At 41.1% G+C, this 19,252-nt stretch overlaps 1 protein-coding gene across 1 annotated transcript in view; it reads left to right on the top strand.

Moving 5' to 3' along the window:
• LOC119892284 (neural proliferation differentiation and control protein 1-like) overlaps positions 1-19,252 on the top strand; it is a 47,516-nt gene that overhangs the window by 15,079 nt on the left and 13,185 nt on the right. The window contains 6 exon segments of the mRNA XM_038704472.1: positions 217-384; positions 9,628-9,717; positions 9,819-9,958; positions 9,961-10,027; positions 16,246-16,312; positions 18,437-18,518. Of these exon segments, the coding sequence (XP_038560400.1) occupies positions 217-384; positions 9,628-9,717; positions 9,819-9,958; positions 9,961-10,027; positions 16,246-16,312; positions 18,437-18,518 (614 nt within the window).

Genomic DNA, 19,252 nt, shown 5'->3' with positions numbered 1-19,252 from the left:
ATAAACCCAGCTGACCCTATTTTATCCACCATTCCAAAAATGTCAAACTATTCCGTTAAAAAGCAACAACAACAAAAGAAAACTAGGAATGGATTGATTGTTTCTTTTGTAAAAATGTAAAATTACAATTTTGAACAGTTAGATTGAAAAAAATATGACTAGATAAAATCCGAGTATTTAAAAAAAAGTTATTCTGTGTCGTGTCTTTCTTCACAGGATCTCATCTGTGCCCTCGGAGTTTAGACTGTGCCCGGGCAGGACGACACTTCTGCGAGCAGGGCAGCTCACACTGCGGCCCCTGCCTGCGCCCCCTGGTGGAGAACTCCCATGGCCGTTGTGTGGTCAAGAGGAGACATACTCTTCATTCAGCTCAAGCCACTAAAGGTAAGTAGTGAGCCCCCACTATGGCTAGATATGCAGTACAACTTTTCTGGCCTTTTACAGTTTAACAACTCATAATACACAATATTGAGTTAGTTTTTTTCAAAACACCATCAGCACAACAGAAGTCCATGGGCCCGATTTACTAACATTCCGAATAAAGAATACTAAATTGCGTGTGTTCATCCATTTTGTTGGAGAGAGTGGACATTCGCCAGGTGGAATAGTGTGAGCAGTTGAAACTCTGATGTTTAAGAGCTCTTTTCTTTTAAAAATTATCAGAGAGGTACAGCAGAAAACAGAATTAATAAACAAAAACACAAAAAGCACTATGGAGCTTAAACCAGAGGCTGCCGTCCTCCATGGCGCCATCTTCACTTCAAAATTGAAACTCAAGGATGGATTGTTGCCTTGGAACCTGTACATTTTAAAATTTTTATGTTGCTATACTCAACACACACCGATTTGCATGGTGCACCGGCATGAAGGTTCAAGATGTGATTGGCCCGATTCAAAAAGTGTGCATCAGTTACAATTTGGGATGAAATATGTATCGTTTCTAACATCTTTGAATCGGTAAAATCCTATGTACATGCGCTCATCTCTGCTGCTGCCAGTGGCAGACGCGGTTTGAGAGCCACCAGTGTGTCCCTGAGCAAGACACTACTCCCTAGTTGCTCCAAAGGCGTGCAACCTCTGACATAAAATAGCAATTGTAAGTCGCTTTGGATAAAAGCGTCAGCTAAATGAATATATGTAACGTAATGTAATGATGTGAGTAAATAAGGGTGAATCGTATTGTTCCGCATTGGTAGATGCTTCCTATGTATCTTTAATGTATTGACTCGTTGGCATTGCATCGAGATGCATATCGCATCGGCCTCAGTGATAGAGATGCACATCCCTACTATTCATAGTTTTCACGTGACGTCACATTCCAAGGAGAACGCTCCCTTGGAGGGCAAAAAAACCCATTAATTTCCACTGCCTGCCAACCAGGAAGCAAGTGATGGACTGCCAAAAATGTTTTTTGTGCTTTCGGATGCACTAATCGACAAGGAATGTAAATGTAAATGCTCCGTACTTGTATAGCGCCTTTCTAGTCTTTTCGACCACTCAAAGCGCTTTTACACTACATCTGCATTCACCAGTCACACACATTCATACACTGAGCCTAAGTGCTCAAACGGAAACTAGCATTCACACACATTCATACACTGGCGGAACAGCCACCAGGGGCAAATCAGGGTTCAGTATCTTGCCCAAGGACACTTCGACTCACAACCAGGGGAGCCACAATTGAACTGCCGACCTTCCGATTAACGGCCAACCCGCTCTACCTCCTGAGCCACAGCCGCCCCATAATAAGGAGACAAGCCTGAGCTGTGTTAGGTGAGGGATTCCCCACAAAGTCAACGTAAACATTACCACAGTCGAGCGCTGGCAGGGACCTGGCGGTTTTTAACGGCGGAAATACGGCAGCGGGTGCTGTATATGGATCGCAAGTGCCCAACACTTGCAGTTTGTGTCCATATCTGTCTTTTTCTTGAGTTGAGAGGTGATCCAAAGAAAATTTAACGGCTTTTGCAGCGTCTCTACGAGGGAGTAAGGTGTGAGCTGCTATCTTGGTCTGTTGTTTTGTCCTTCCGGGTCACCGCGCATGTCACATGACTGAAAACTATGAATATATAGTTTGCATGTTAGCCTGTTGAACCTGGCATTATCGTGGCTATCGTGCCATATCAGAATCAGCTTTATTGCCAGGTATGTGTACACATATGAGGAATTTGACTCTGGATTGTACATTGCTCACTATGTGCTTACTCATACAAAAATACAAAATCACAATAATAAAAATAAAATAAATCAGACACAGACTTATATATATATATACACACACTATGAAGAAAAACAATATAGACATATTGACAAATAGTGCAGTGAGCAGAGTGCAAAGGATGCAGGAGTAGCACTGAAATAGAGAATGGTGAATAAATAATAAGTGTTAGCCAGTAAACAGGTGGCTGATTAGAGACAGAGTTACTGGGTTATTGCACAAGAATTGTTCCTGACACCGTGAGTCAGAAATCAGCTGTTCGTCAGAGTGATGGCTTGTGGGAAGAAACTGTTCCTGAGTCTGTTGGTTTTGTTGTACAGTGCTCTGTAGCGCCTACCAGAGGGGAGGAGCTGGAACAGGTTGTGTCCGGGGTGAGATGGATCTGCAGTGATGTTTCCTGCCTGTTTCCTGATTCAGGAAATGTATAAGTGCTGAATGGAGGGCAGGTTTGCACCGATGATCTTTTCTGCAGTCCTGACTGTCCGCTGTAGTCTGCTCCTGTCCTTTTTGGTAGCAGATCCAAACCAGACAGTGATGGACGTGCAGAGGACAGACTGGATGATGGCTGTGTAAAAGTGGATCAGCAGCTCCTTCGGCAGGTTGAGCTTCCTGAGTTGGCGCAGGAAGAACATCCTCTGCTGGGCCTTGTTGATGAATATGTAAATGTATCTGAAAGACCCGTGGTATACGTGAAAAACTAATGGTCATTTGCTTGGGAACGTTGTGTGATTATGATTAGCACCAAGCCTTCTAACATGCGCATACCCAAAAGCTATAGTGGCCCACTGGGCAGTGTGTGAAAGTCAAGCTGAGACTAATACAGACATTGTGATTCACAGATACACTTGTGTAATATTTGTATTAGTGACAATTCTGTGCTCCTTTTCCTTAATCCGGGGCACAATCCAGCAAGAAGTGATAATGAGCGGGAAAGCGAGGAGCAGTCTCTTAAATGGAGGGGAAAACATTTAAGGAGGTGACACCTTCAACAAAGCATGGCACTGTCAGAGCGATCAAGGTTTACTGAAAGAATTATACCAGCAATCACCTGCATAGGCCTGTAGGCGTGTTAATGTTAATGGCTGAGACGCCTTGTAAATGTTGTGCACACTCTGCCTACTCGGCACACTGCAGGCGTACACCAGCGTGGTAATGGTGCAGACCCACATACCGGCAATGATAACTAAACAGAAAAGAGCACGGAGCAGAAGGGGGTGCTAATAACAAAGACACCTGTGCCACAAAAAGCAACGTGAAAAAACACCCAAACGGCTACTCTGGTATTTGAATTGGCTTCAAATGAGGCTTAATGTTTACACAATTTGTCTTGACTGTACCTTAATGTTACAAACTCAACAATTCTCCAGTCAGCGTGTGGGCCTACAATAGATTCTACCCAAACAGAATGTGCTAACATCAAGTTCAACAGGCTGATATGCTAAATAAAAACAGTAAAGCACATGAAAAAGGGCAAAAGTTACAGGTTCCAAGTTTGAAGTGAATTTGAATTGTGAGAAGTGAATGTGAAAATATATGGAGAGTTGAATTTATAATATAATAATAATAATCCTTATTTGTAGAGCACTTTTCAAAAACAAGTTACAAAATGCTTTAACAAGTGTAAAGACAATAATACCCAAGACACAATAATACAAAAAACAATACAAGTATACAATACAAGATAAAAGCATGAAAACATTGAAAAGACTAAAATACAGATAAATATAAAATTAGTAAAATACAATAAAATAAAAGGGATAAAATAAAGTCAGATAAGATCGGGAAAGGCTCTCCTATAAAAGTATGTTTTAAGAAGGGACTAAAAGAGTTCACTGACTCAGCTGACCTGGTTTCCTCGGGCAGGCTGTTCCAGAGCCTCGGGACCCTGACAGCAAACGCTCTGTCCCCTTTAGTTTTCAGTCGTTCTTTGCCACAGGCTTAATGTGATTTACTAGCGAACCAGCAGATGGCAGTATTTGCTTTTCCATCTGCTGGGACCCGATGACCAGGATTTCTGTTTTGTCTGAGTTCAGCTGGAGGAAATTATTTGACATCCATTTTTTAACTTCACAAAGGCAGTTGTTAAGTGAACTCAGCATTCCAGGTCTGTGGATCTGACGGGCAAGTATATTTGTGTGTCATCAGAATAAATATGAAAAGAAATGCCATGTTTATGGATAATATGTCCAAGGGGAAGCAGATACAAGGAAAACAAAATGGGTCCTAAGACCGACCCCTGAGGCACACCATATTTAACTGGACAGAACGAGGAGACATAGTTGTTTACAGACACGCAAAACTTCCTAAATTTATAGTGCGGATTAAATACAGAGCAACTGAATTCAGTTTCATATTACATTCAATTTCAAGTTTTTTGGAATTTGATCCAAACTAATACATTCAATTTTAAATAATGCTATCAGATTCAGTTTTTCAATGCTATTTTTCAAGTTGTGCAATTCATGTTTAAATCATTTAGTATCTAGTGACACACATTTCTGCCCATATTTTCTACAGGACATTATGGGTTACCGAGATTTTCAACAGTACATTTTGCAACGGCTGCAGAACCCACACGGTCAATGTAGTTGTCCACGCAAGGAAGAGAAGAAGAGTCAGGTGTAGTGATCACAATGAATGTCTCCCACATTCACAAACTGACTGCATCATTGTTTACAACTCTATGGAGGTCCATGGGGAGGTTTAAATAAACTCTCTGGAGACATCTCTAGATCTGCAAACTAATTTCTCTGATAGTAACTTGCCAGACAAGACCAGAACGTATCACCTTCATGAATTGGTGTAAAGTAACAACAAGTAAGCCCTGGTCAGATGACCTAAAATACCTACTGGTGATACAAGGATAGAGCAGGTCAGATGGAGCACAGGTGCCTGACCATGTCAGTTAATATAATGTAACGTTAATCCTTAATGTGACAGAAAGCCCTTGTAAAGGCGATAGGGTGGGTGTGATGTGAGTCGACCTGCTGGACCTGGTCAACAGCCCTATCATTTGTAGACAGTTGACTTGCTGAGGCAGGTGAAGACGGAATTTGCAGTAGTCTGGCTGGGATTATATAAAAGCATGAATGAATGACTTTTGCTCAGGTTGTAAGACAACAGACCAGAGTTTGACAATGTTTCTTAAAGGGAAGAAACATGTACGTGTCAACAATTTGAAATATTGAAATGGCTATGCGCCAATATGTAGAGGCTTGTAGAGGCTGGATTACTGTATATAGGCTTTAGCGCCTTTCAACCCCAATTCCTTCACCACTCCGACAGAAAGGCTGGAGTCTCTGCCAAGCAGGACTTACCTGTCAGTCGTCTCACAGGCTAACTAACAGACTGACCAACTGACTCATGTCCTGACTGTCCTGCTGCCAGCTGAATGACCCACTACGGTGTACTGCACCTCATTAGTCATCCTCTCTTTGTTCCTCCTCCACTCTGCCACCTCTGGAATTTCTTGCTATTCTTTCTCCAGTGTCTTTTTTTTGCTCAAAGGTTTTCTGCTCAGGTCTGAATTGTTTCTAAAAGGACAGAAATACTATTTGGATATTTTCAAGGCAAGAGAAACCTCTATAAGCACACAAAACGCAGTGAAAGGGTGTGTACACAATACCCTGTGTATTAGATCTGCAACGATTAATCAAATAGATCGTCATGTCATGAGTCTACAAACAGTCGAGCTGAGAAGGTGGAGGTGTGCAGCCTGTCGCCTGCAGCTCTTCCTCTAACAGCTCACTGTGGCTGCTCCTGATTACTCGCTGCAATATTTCAGCGGTCAGTGGTCCACTGTCAAAAAAAACTGTTGAAAATGACCGTCGTTAAATGACCGGTTTTCATTTTTGAATCCGGTGCTGACCCACTCCACTATCTTCCTCTTTCCCTGTCGTTGTCTTTTTTTACCCTCTATCTCCTCGTTGCTACCCACCCACTCTTTGAGCAGGGCCGAGTCCAACCTTAAAACCAAAGGTCAACATCTATCATGCTAAATGTTTCTAAACAAATAACAGTACATAAAGCATATCCAGAACATTTTCAAATTTCCCATCATTTTGTGTACATTTAAAAATAATGATCACAATATAATAAAAATCTGAGCCCTCTACTTATATGGGCCCCTCCCCGCATCCATGGCTATTCATTCTAGTATCTCTGTAAAATGAGTTCATAATTCCTTAAAGGGTAAAAATAAAGAAATAAAATTAAGAATAATCATAAGATGATTTCTCTTGTCATATTTTCTGTCAAAGTGAAACATTTAAATACAGTTCCCTACCAGTTCTATCAAATACACCCTACATTATGTACTTTATGTGCCAACTTTCTGATACATTCTCATCTTTGCAGTATATTTAAGCATTAGGATAATCAATTAAGGTTCATTTTGTTTTTAAACAATTTCATATTTGTGGATACACAATAATTCATAGTCCCAAAGACCTGTTTTGACCTGCAGTTTTCTTATGAAGACTTAAGCAGCGGAGGGACAGGTGGCCACCACGGGCCCACAGATTAAAGGGGCTTACTGAACATGTAATGTTGTTGTTTAGTTGAATATATTTAATACAGTTTATTTGTGTGTCATTGCTGCAAAAGAGTTTTGCGTTTTGCTATCAAGCCTGTTGTTTAGGCTATTGAGCTCAGGTGCGGTTCACTTATGACATGAAAGAAAAACAAACTAGCCACAGAATTTTATGATTCACACCCTTATCTTCCACTCATCATGTCCCTCCTGTTTTTGTTTTTGCTGCTACACGGGGTGGACATAGCGCAACAGTTATATTTATAACCATGAAAAGCAAGCTGAACCGTATCATGTTCCATATATCGATGTCTCCACTCCTCCGTATTTTTGTTTTATCTAGAATGGCCCTAATACGCTATCATGCATTTTCCCATAACAGGTTAACAGTGTCAGGCATTGCCGAATGCAGAGGCAGGAAACTAGGTGGCTGGACACAAATGTAGACACAATCGACCAGGATGCAGTTCTAGTGATTTATTCCAAAACAAAACAGAAATACATAGGCTTACTCGCAACTGCAGCTCTAAACAGGGCCAATGATCAACAGAATAATCCAAAGACACCCAGAATGCAATAATGACTGAGGGCTAAAGACTGACACAGAAAAACAAAAGAACCAGGCAGGCAAAGCTGAGACACAGCAGGACAATCAGGGCAGACAGACAAGAAGCAGAGTCAGGGACAAGAGACAAATATTTTGAACCAAACAGGAAACAGGACTGACACCACACATGGAACAAATGCGAAACAAAACACAAACCAGGACATGACAAAAGAAAGAAAGAAATTACAGAAATTAAACCAGAAAACCAAAATCACAACATGCCCAAACAAGAACAAAACAGGAAATAACACTCAAGCCGTGACAAACACCTGTTAAATGCATGTACTTTGTCAGTTCATTAAGTCCCTTAAAGCGTTTGGGACAGCGATCCAATAGTAATAGGTCCAGAATCATTTCTGTACAAACTGCCTCTCTTCGTCCTGTCTCTAGATCATTATTCACAACATGCGGTCGATTTGCTGTCTAATAATACTAATAGGCTAATGCTTATAATGAATTATTTATTTGTGAGCTCTTTGTGACACCAAAGAAGTTAAATATGCCTACACATGAGAATCATTAACATTCTGCATAAACTGTCACTGATGATGCAGGATGACAATTACCAAAACTATCAACGAGTTACCCGTCAGTCTGTCCAACTTCATGTTTACTCCTTTTGGTTCGTTTGTAAAAAGTCAGTGTGAACAACACGTCTAGAGCTAAAATACAATAATTTATAATATTTTTCTCCTTGTCTTCTTCCAGACAAGATGAACCAAACTACAGGTGTGAATGCAGCGGGCAGCCTGTCTGCTGTATTATGGTTTCTTTCTCTGGTTGTCATAGCAATTGAAGTGTGAAAAAAAAGTGGCCACTGTATAAGGGCCCACTAGAAGTCCTCGCCGCTCTGCAATGAGCCATCAGCTCTGCGCCTGTTGATATATATGTGTTTCTGGGAGAACTACTAAACCACTAGCTTCTATGACAGAAAATCATTTTCCTGCTAAAGAAATCTGATGAAAGCAGATTGTGATGGCTGCTTGCCTTTTGATAGTCTTAACTGTCTTTACAGTTGGTCTCTTGCTGGTCAAAATGGTCAAAAAGCTAGCTAAATCATGCCTGTCAGTCTGTTTCACCCAACATTACCTACGTGCGGTTGACGAACTGATGGTAAAATATTTTTTTAGTCAGAGAAAGCTGATGCTCTGACCATAAAGGGGTACTTTACCAATTATACCAAAAGGACTCATGTCGCTCCATTACTCAGTGACCTCCACTGGCTCCCCGTGGCCTCCGGAATCAAATTCAAGTCACTAATGCTGCATACAGAGTGACTACTGGGTCTGCACCCATTTACCTAAACTTAATAATACAAGCTTACGTTCCTTTTGGCCACTTCGCTCTTCCAACGAACGCCACCGGGCTCTGCCATCCCACACAAAGCAATCCCCGTCCCTGTTCTCATCTGTGACCCCACGATGGTGGAACAAGCTACCACATTGGGGTTGTTTTTTATTCATTAACTTGCTTAAAATGCTCTAGGCTACATAATAGTCTCCAACCTTGATTTTGGTCAGGCTACTAACTCGTCACTAATCATAACCGTTTATGCAGAACATTGAGTTCAACATTTATAAAGTTTGTTGCAGCACGTCAAACTTTTTTTTGAATTTTCCCTGGTGTCTTCTGTCTTACTGATTCAGCTGCTGGTGGCGCATCTCGCTCTTGTTTTTTAGGAACGGTGCTGTTCAAGTGGCCAAAGAGCGATCGGCCAACCGGGTTAATCCGCCTATTGGTCGCCACTCGGACTATGTTTTGAACAATTAGCATTGAGTCTCCGGCGGGGTGGGAGATTACGGTCGGTTGTATTCGTTAATCATTTTCCGGTTTGCACGGATCTAATTTTTGGGGCGTGAACTTGAAGACTGAAATAGGCGCAAGGTAGATCCCTGCACATCACAGAAACCAATCACACTGCCTACGCACTGCCTGTCTAGTATTTTTGGCTATGCATTATAAATAAATACCTTCACCTACACTGTTAGCAAATAAACTTTTGGACAAACAGGATTTTCACATTGAAAAAAAAATCAAAATTCAAAATTTAATACCTTGGCGATTACGACTTTTAATACTTGGCCTTAATTTTCGCTAAATTGATTTATTACTTTTTAAGACCCCGCCAACACCCTGAAAATATACATGGCAACATCAGCTGTGATAATCTTCTTACTGCTCTGAGTACCGTTTCATCTCTTTTGAGGGTTGGAATAATGATGCAGTGTTTTGTTAAAGGCTGTGACAGATTCTGGTTTTGTGTCCCTCCAGGTAAGATGAGCACTTATCCTGAACTGGATGAGGAGATCGACATCCTCTCTGCCATCATCAGTGAACAGAGAACAGAGTCCAGGCCGCCAGGTACTTGATAGGTCCCGTATATTACATATAAATATACCCGTATATTAAGCACTATCCCTGCTGATGTAAAAACTGGATGAACCTTCCGTTCTTTACCTCAGCTCCACCATCCCAGGACATCTCTACACCCAAATCTAAGCAGCTCAGTGAGCCCAGCGGCGCCCACAGAGCATCTACAGCAGAGCAGCCCACGAGCCAGGACGTCCCGTTCACCAGTATGGCTCCAACCACCATCACCCCACACCACACCCCACTTTGCTCAATGATCCCATCGTCCTCCCCTACCTCTCTAATGACCATGCCTTCATCAGTAAGTATTTTCTAGCTATGACTTTATTTCTTGTTGGAATTGTACTTCTTGAGCTTAAAGAAGAAAGTGTAGTTCTGACCTGAGCTCTGGGGGTGAGGGAGATTTATTTGGTTACTATATTTACACAACCAAAATTTAAAAAACAAAGATAAAAAGTAGGGCTGTCCCTGACTAAAGATTTACGTAGTAATCCGAATCGTCAAGTCCGGCCTATAGTCGAATCATGTGAAGTGAAGCTGGGGCTCCACTGCACACATTCACGCTACACCTACACATGCACACTGACGATCCAGGGTTAGGGTTAAAATTTTGGATTTACTTACGCACTTTCAAAATATTTATTGAAAGTTTTATTTTTTTTACATGTTTATTTACAGCATTAAACGTTGAAATGTATATTGTAATAGGCTGTATATTAACTTATTGGGAGAAAACTGGTAGTTCTATGTAAAATCAGACGTTGAGCACTGCTTATCGCCAAAATCGCAAGACAAAACATTAATGCGTTAAAAAATGAGAGTATGTTCTCTTTTAAATCAAACTTGTTAAGATATGGAACGTATTATTCTTGTAGCTGCATTTGTAAAAGTTATTTACTCAAATGTTGCTTAACCATGTCACGTGATGAGCTACCTAAGTACGCTTCAAGAACAAATAATACTGGGACCAAAAATTGCACAACAGATTTCAGGATTCATGATAGAGACTCTATTGTTGTTGTATACAAAATACAACAAAATGCAGAGCAAAACAATGAACTTAGCAGCTTTAAAATTGCATATAAGCAATAAGCTATGATTTCTATAAAACAGAACACATCTTGTTCTCTGTCGCTTTTTATTTGTTAACATCTTGGCTTCCTCAATGGTTGTTGACACAAGTGTAGTTGTAATACACGTCTTTCAATCCGAGTGACATCGTTGCACAGCCTGGTGATTTTTTTTTCTTTTCTTTTTTTATTCTTTATTTTTACAGGCATGTCATTAAGAAAAAGTTCTTATTTACAATGGCGACCTGACAAGTGGGGTAACCACTTAGGGAAAAAGAAATAGGGCTGAAAAAAATACAGTACATTAGAAATACATACAATTTTAGCAATTACATAAAATACAAATTAAAAACACAACAGATTGATCTTATCTAGGAAAGAAGTGCTGAGGTTAAAACCTTTAAGCAGCCTAGTCTGGATGGGGTCTAAGAGGCAGGTTGATGGTTTAGATGAAGAAATTATTGAAGTTAGTTGGTAAAGATTGAGGGAAGCAAAACAGTCTAAACATATTTCTGGTTTTACAGCTGTTCCTGAGTTTAGAGATAAGTTGGTGCCAGTTGAGGGCAGGTCTTGGTGAATTTTGTTTCTAATAGTTAGAATTTTATCATTTAAGAAGCTCATGAAGTCGTAACTACTGAGAGCTATGGGAATACTTGGCTCAATAGAGCTGTGACTCTCTGTCAGCCTGGCTACAGTGCTGAAAAGAAACCTGGGGTTGTTCCTATTTTCCTCTATTAATGACGAGTAGTACGCTGCTCTGGCTCCTCAAGTTAAAGTAAAAGTCATCCAGTATAAACCTACTCTAGTAAAAGTACAAAAGTACCTGGTTTTAAAAAATACTTAAGTCATCAAAAGTACTACACATCAAAATCTATTGATCTTACAAAACACAATCTATATTTTATAAATTCCCTCAAGACAGGTTTGAATACAGTAATATAAGTTGTAGTGAATCACAATAAGGAAAACTGAGTCGCAAGAGGACGAGTGGATATTTCATATATATGAGGAGGATAAGTCTGCGTTATTGCTCTGCTGTTGTAGTAGAATCCCCTCCAGACTGTCTGACAGACACAGAGGCTCATTTGGGACTTTGGGTATGTTAAGATGAGACAATGATGCGGAAACCATAACTAACTGAAACACTTCTCAATTCACACCATTCTCACCAAAAATCCACACATGTTAAATTCTCATAAAGTGCAGCTCACAGTCCCAAACAAAGCAAGGTTGGCTTCAGTTTTCAGATGTTTATATTGCAAAACTCTACCAGCTACGTTACCACTCGGTCACAAACTGGCTGTGACTCTCAGTGCAAAAACAGAGCTGCACAGTCACACCTGACACCACAATGCTCCCATGGCTGTGCTGGTACTGGCTGAGGCTGGATGTGGATCAGCTGTGCTTATAATGGCTGGCTGGCTGATGATCCAGCATCCTGGAGTAGAGTGTCAGTAGAGTTACTGACAAACTTAAGCAAAGCCCCTGTTAATTATAGATATTTTCTATATATTAACGTTATCAGCTGCATCAGGCCCATTCAAACTGGCTCCTCCAGGTTTCCTTCAAAACATTATATTATACTCAAAACAGTATTTTGCCCAGTCTGTCCAGCTAATCAACATTTTAATAGTCAATGTGAATCCACTGCTTCCCATTTTGCATTAGTCCAGAGTTGTAACTAAACTTCACTGTCTTGTTTTAAAATGATGTATGAGTGCCATCACATCTTGTCTGGAGTAGTCTGCACAGATGTTTCTTGTCTGAATGCGTGAGTTAAATTTCTTGCACTCGCATATGAACTCATTACCACGTGCAACGCGGTCATCTTTCTGAGCTACAGTTTATAAACACCGTGGCCTGCACTGCGTTAAACATAATAAATAGTTGTATTTCACTCAACATTGTTCAGTCAGTCTGGCAAGCAACCAAGACACAACAGACAAGAGCTGCGCTGCTCAGCTGTTCAGCAGGACAGACAGATTCACTGCAGCTGCACACTGCAGATGACACGTTTACCTGACTGCTGTTCCCACGCTTCACTCTCATTTAGTTTTTCTCTTCTCTTGCCTAAAAGGATAATCCCTCTTCATCCTCTCATCAAAGTTGTAAACATTTGCGTTCACCTTTGACAGGAAAGTGAGGGGGGACCGTCCAGCTCTGCTCTGGACTATCACTGAATGCCGGTGTTGCATCAGCTGGCTGAAATTGATTTGTGCCAAGTCGGCTTCATCAGTTTACAATTGTTTTTCACTAATACACTGCATAATGTACTATTACCAATTGTTACGACCCAGTACGTTAAGGTAAGACAGTAACAAGTGATTTGGGATTGAAATGAAGGTGGCAAAAGGACACTTGAATTCTGGTTAAAGTCAAAGGTTTAATTAAAAGAGTTGACTCAAGAAAAATAAAACAAAAACAAAAAGAGGCTATATAGGTGCTGACAACAAAAAGGAGAAACAAAAGAGGGTCTTGTCCAGTTACAGTTACTCTGCTCAAAAAATACTAAAGAACAAAAGGAGGTCAGCACCTATATGCTTTACAATAATGCAAGGTGAACAAACAAGCAATGCTCAGACAAAAGAGCGCCCAACACTTGGTGCACTATCACACTATGTGATTTACAAAGGGTCAAACTGACTGAAACCACTTAGGCAACAGACAGAAACAGGAAATACAAACACTCTAGATATTCACTACCTAACAGAGGTACGCAACCAACAGCAAGGCAAACTGATCATTGGCTCTGACGCCCCGAACTGTGGACACACAACCTATTTGTAGTCCAGCTGGTGTTGATTGGAGAGTCCTGGCTGGCAGGGTCGGTCGAGTCACAGCCACACCAATCACAGACGCCAGAGAACAGCAACCAGGAAGTAGGCGGTCCCCAGCTCCAGAGGAACCAATCCTCGACAGGGACTCGCACAGCTGGGATTTGCATGACAGCCAGAAGCACTCAGGAACACAATTACTTTAAGGCAGCCAGTGGCGGCCGTAACACAATGTAATGAGGTCTCGTGCATAACAACTAAAAATACTGAAGTAAAGTGAAGTTACTGAAAAAAACTACTTAGGTACAGTAAATAAGTATTTGTCCTTAGTTATTTTCCACCACTGCATATACCAGAACGAGGTGGAGGGTGTGGTTGAAACAGTGAGTCAGTTTTTGAACACTCTGAGAGAAGCCAATTGAGCCACAGTTCTAAGGCTGTCATTCTCAACATCCACATGAATATTAAAATCACCTTCAATAATAACTTTGTCCGTTTTAAGGACTAAACTTGACAAAAATTCTGCAAATTCAGATAGAATTTCAGAATATGGACCAGGAGTGTGGTAGACTATACCACATAGAATTGGCTGCAGTGTTTTCCAAGTTGGTTGTGGAAGACTAAGAAAAAGGCCCTCCTCTTGCCCTGGAGTTTGCATGTTCTCCCCTTATCTGCGTGGGTTCTCTCCGGGTGCTCCGCTTCCTCCCATCATTCCTCCCCGCCTTTCGCCCGCTGTCGGCTGGGATTGGCTCCAGCCCCCCGCGACCACGGTTGACAATGGTCGCACGCTCCCGAGCCTCTCTCGTACTACAGCAACAACACGGCAGCTCACTACATGCAGTCCACTAACACCATAAAACAACCGGCTCACAGCAAAACACAGGCTCCACGTAAAGATCCAAAACAACAATAAAGGTTTATGTGCTGAAGCCCATCAGACCAAACAGGTTCAGATGATGTTGAGTAAGAACAAAGTGAGCTTTAGTAAAGCTGGAGAAACACAGAGAAAGTCACGTTAGCTCGCTGGCTAACACCGAGCAGTTGCTAATGTTATCCGGTGCAAAGTTATATCGCTTTCCACATTACTTCACCAACTAACGCGACCCCTATTGCTATCCTGTGTACCACTGTTGATTTAGCCTGCAAGAAAGGATCAAGGCAAAAAGCAAATGTGGCGATTTGTTTACTAACGTTAGCCTATAGTGATGCAGCCAGGAGCAGCCAGCTAACGCTACAGTAGCGCTGACCTGCCGCTGTTTGCTTCGTAATGTTCAGTTTAGGGTTATTGCGGTTTTACCGATACTCAGGTACACAGCTTCTCCACCTCTCCGTCGCTGTAACTAAAGCAACCCACATAATATACAACCCAGAGGAAGGGCCATGCACTGACACTACAGTAAAGTTACTTACTGCAGTCTAACTGTAATAAAGTGTCACACAGTCTCGTTATAATATTCAGTCCAGCTCACTGCCCGTTTCATTATCATCCAGTACATGTAGCTGTGCTGACATTGCTGAGCCTGCGGAGAAAGATTCACAGATAGTAAAGATAGTTACTGAAAGCAGCATACGAGCTAACAATGTAGTACGTAGGCTAAATGCAGTAAATGTACCATGATCATGTAACGAGCATGGATTAGTTCAACCTGCAGCTGATAAAACTATTACTGTAACGTTGCAGTGGGAGTTTACCTGAGTTTCCAGTTCTGTCTGTTCTCCCTGTCTGTTCTATAGCCGCTGTCATTCTGCCTTTTTACGGGAGGATTGTGCTGATATGCAGATGCACTGAATGAAGTAACGTTACAGCGCCAGTGTTGATCTGCCTCTGAGACGGGAACGTTGAAGTAACAGAGCCTGAACATGTCTGAGTGAAAAGCCACAGCCAGCGTCCGCGTTTATAGTGGGATCTCTGTATGAAAGCGGTTGTGTTTTGGATGATGCTTACTCATGAGTTCAAGCCTATGGTTGAAGCACGTGTATGAGCACACACCTGGTTTCAATGTTAAAACCGCACTGATAGTGGCCGCCAAAAACAACATATTGCCAGTTTAAAACCACAATTTATCATCTGGTTTCTTAAACTTTCACTCAGGAGCAACAGCCGTTAAACTTCATCGTTAAATAATGATTTGACATTTATCCAGATTGTAGATTTTGGCAAAAATCAACAGGAAATACCAGGATTTTATTTCCCAGTAATCAACCCGAGGCAGCAGCCAGGAGAAATAAACTTAAACTGCCCTCATTTTCAATCGTGGAAAAAAAATTAATCTTTGGAACAACACCCATCTTGACATGAGCAGGCATTCAAAGGTCTTCAAACTGCAAGACATTTAGATCTGTTTAGTAAAATGACCTCCTTTGTCTGGCGAAATGTTATCACTGCATTCTCTGAAATCTCGGGACTGACCTCGCATTTACTATGGGGTTGTACAGAACAAAACTTGTATGTTACTGTCAGTTAGTTCTGCCTCACTTCATTACTGCCATCAGTGCTTTTTTGTACTGTTGGTACAGAGCCATGACCGCCACAGTGAAACTTATTTTCAGCATGTCTTCTTTGAGCTCTACACACATTTCCAGAGCTTTCAGTTGGGGATCATTTCCTTCTCTGCCACATGCAGATCTGCACAGTGTTCTCTCACCCTGACCTGTCTGTTTGGCTTTCTTCTCAGTCATGAGCAGCGTCTTCATCATAGCTGGTTCACTGGCTTTGGTTGTAGCAGGGGCCTGTTGGATTAGGTAAGATATTTCTTCCTCCCTTTCTTCACTACTGCATAAGACTGACTTCAAATATCATCTCTCTTCTGTTCAGAATTTTAAAGTGTAGCCTGCAACTGTTTTTTTTTTTGTCAGTATTTTGACTTGGGGCATTAAAATGATAAAATCCATGTTGAAACTATGGGCAGCTTCAATTAGGGCTGATACTTTCACTGATTAATCTGCCTATTTTTTCTTCCACTAAAATGATCAATTGGTCTATAAAATGTCTGCTGTTTGCTATAATTACTCAGAGCCCAAGGAGAGAGGTATTCAAGTTGATTGTTTTGTCTGACTAGCAAGACTGCTAGTCAGACAAAACAATCAACTCTTATGGAGGACTGATCCTGACAGATTAAGAAATACATACAGAAATAAATAAATAAGCATCCGATTAAATGCACAAAAAATAAAGTAAATAAATGTAGGCAGTAATTAAATTATACAATGAGAAAATAAGTATTTGAACACCCTGCTATTTTGCAAGTTCTCCCACTTAGAAATCATGGAGGGGTCTGAAATTGTCATCGTAGGTGCATGTCCACTGTGAGAGACATAATCTAAAAAAAAAAATCCAGAACTCACAATGTATGACTTTCTATTTATTTGTATGATACAGCTGCAAATAAGTATTTGAACACCTGAGAAAATCAGTGTTAATATTTGGTACAGTAGCCTTTGTTTGCAATTACAGAGGCCAAACGTTTCCTGTAGTTTTTCACCAGGTTTGCACTGCAGGAGGGATTTTGCCCACTCCTCCACACAGATCTTCTCTAGATCAGTCAGGTTTCTGGGCTGTCGCTGAGAAACACGGAGTTTGAGCTCCCTCCAAAGATTCTCTATTGGGTTTAGGTCTGGAGACTGGCTAGGCCACGCCAGAACCTTGATATGCTTCTTACAGAGCCACTCCTTGGTTATCCTGGCTGTGTGCTTCGGGTCATTGTCATGTTGGAAGACCCGGCCTCGACCCATCTTCAATGCTCTAACTGAGGGAAGGAGGTTGTTCCCCAAAATCTGGCAATACATGGCCCCGGTCATCCTCTCCTTAATACAGTGCAGTCGCCCTGTCCCATGTGCAGAAAAACACCCCCAAAGCATGATGCTACCACCCCCATGCTTCACAGTAGGGATGGTGTTCTTGGGATGGTACTCATCATTCTTCTTCCTCCAAGCACGGTTAGTGGAATTATGACCAAAAAGTTCTATTTTGGTCTCATCTGACCACATGACTTTCTCCCATGACTCCTCTGGATCATCCAAATGGTCATTGGCAAACTGAAGACGGGCCTTGACATGTGCTGGTTTAAGCAGGGGAACCTTCTGTGCCATGCATGATTTCAAACCATGACGTCTTAGTGTATTACCAACAGTAACCTTGGAAACGGTGGTCCCAGCTCTGTTCAGGTCATTGACCAGCTCCTCCCGTGTAGTTCTGGGCTGATTTCTCACCTTTCTTAGGATCATTGAGACCCCACGAGGTGAGATCTTGCATGGAGCCCCGGTCCGAGGGAGATTGACAGTCATGTTTAGCTTCTTCCATTTTCTAATGATTGCTCCAACAGTGGACCTTTTTTCACCAAGCTGCTTGGCAATTTCCCCGTTGCCCTTTCCAGCCTTGTGGAGGTGTACAATTTTGTCTCTAGTGTCTTTAGACAGCTCTTTGGTCTTGGCCATGTTAGTAGTTGGATTCTTACTAATTGTATGGGGTGGACAGGTGTCTTTATGCAGCTAACGACCTCAAACAGGTGCATCTAATTTAATTATATTTTATTTTTTGCATTTAAAGGATGCTTATTTATTTATTGAGCATTTATTTATTTATGTATTTATTTCTTAATCTGTCAGGATTAGTCCTCCATAGTCTAAAACCCAAAGTACCAATGTAAACAAAGTCAATACACATCCCAAACATAACAAAAGAAATATTTAGCTTTGCTGGGATTTTTTTCTACTTAAAATGTATTTCTCTGTCTACCACTGGTAATATCACAAAGACACAGCAATGCATGTCAGTCATTTCCAAGTGCATTCAGAAACATCAGAAATTAAGTGCTGTATACCTCTTGATTTTGGATTAACCATCTGGTGTGTCCTTATTGTTTACAGATTGCAGAAAGGTATACGTCTAACTCAAAAGCTGGACTACCCTGTATATGGACTGATGAGAGTCCAAACCTTTGACAATTTGGTGAGTGGAAAATGTTGTTGTGTTTATGTTACAATGTCGGATGTTCTTATTAAATGTTGCTAAAGTTTCAAACAATGAGGTAAACGTGTAAAAGTAATCTCTGCGAGCGAAAATCTCAAGCTGCAGACTGCTCTGAATACTAGGTTTCCAACATTATTTTCTACTTTACTGCCGAGCTGATATCAGATCAGCACAGCATGCCCATGAAGTACAGGGCAGCCCATCTACCTGCTCTGCCAGAAGGTGTACAGAACAAAATTTTCTTTCTTGACATTTTGTGAGTTTATTTTGACCTTGAGCCTTTCCGAAACTACACCCTCACAGCCAAATTGAGCTCCCTAACCCGCGTATGGTTTAAATACAGCGGACAACTTTCGGACAAACTACCCTCTCCACCCCCCCAGCATAAATAGGATCAGACGTTACCGCTGCACTCACTGCTATAATATGTGTATCAAATCAACAACAGTTGTATTAAGATTATTGATGTTGAGGAAAAGTGTGTTTTTTGCAATGACGAAACTGAAAGCATTTGTCATTCATTTTGTGTTTGTGTCAAATATTTCTTTAAGAACATGACTTTAGATTTACAAAAAAGAAATATTTTCTGAAAAGATTGATATTCATTGTGAAGAAAAGCCTATATATTTGAACCTCTTTATCTTAGCCTATATGAAAAATATTACATTCACAAATACCTGTCAATATAAGTCCTTCATTATATTGAAGCATTA

The sequence above is a fragment of the Micropterus salmoides genome, unplaced genomic scaffold, assembly GCF_014851395.1.
Source record: "Micropterus salmoides isolate LMB-PRFRI ecotype aquatic unplaced genomic scaffold, ASM1485139v1 Ms_hic_scaffold_7, whole genome shotgun sequence".
NCBI lineage: Eukaryota > Metazoa > Chordata > Actinopteri > Centrarchiformes > Centrarchidae > Micropterus > Micropterus salmoides.
The sequence above is the reverse complement of the archived record's forward strand: the minus strand, read 5'-3'. Positions and strand labels throughout refer to the sequence as shown.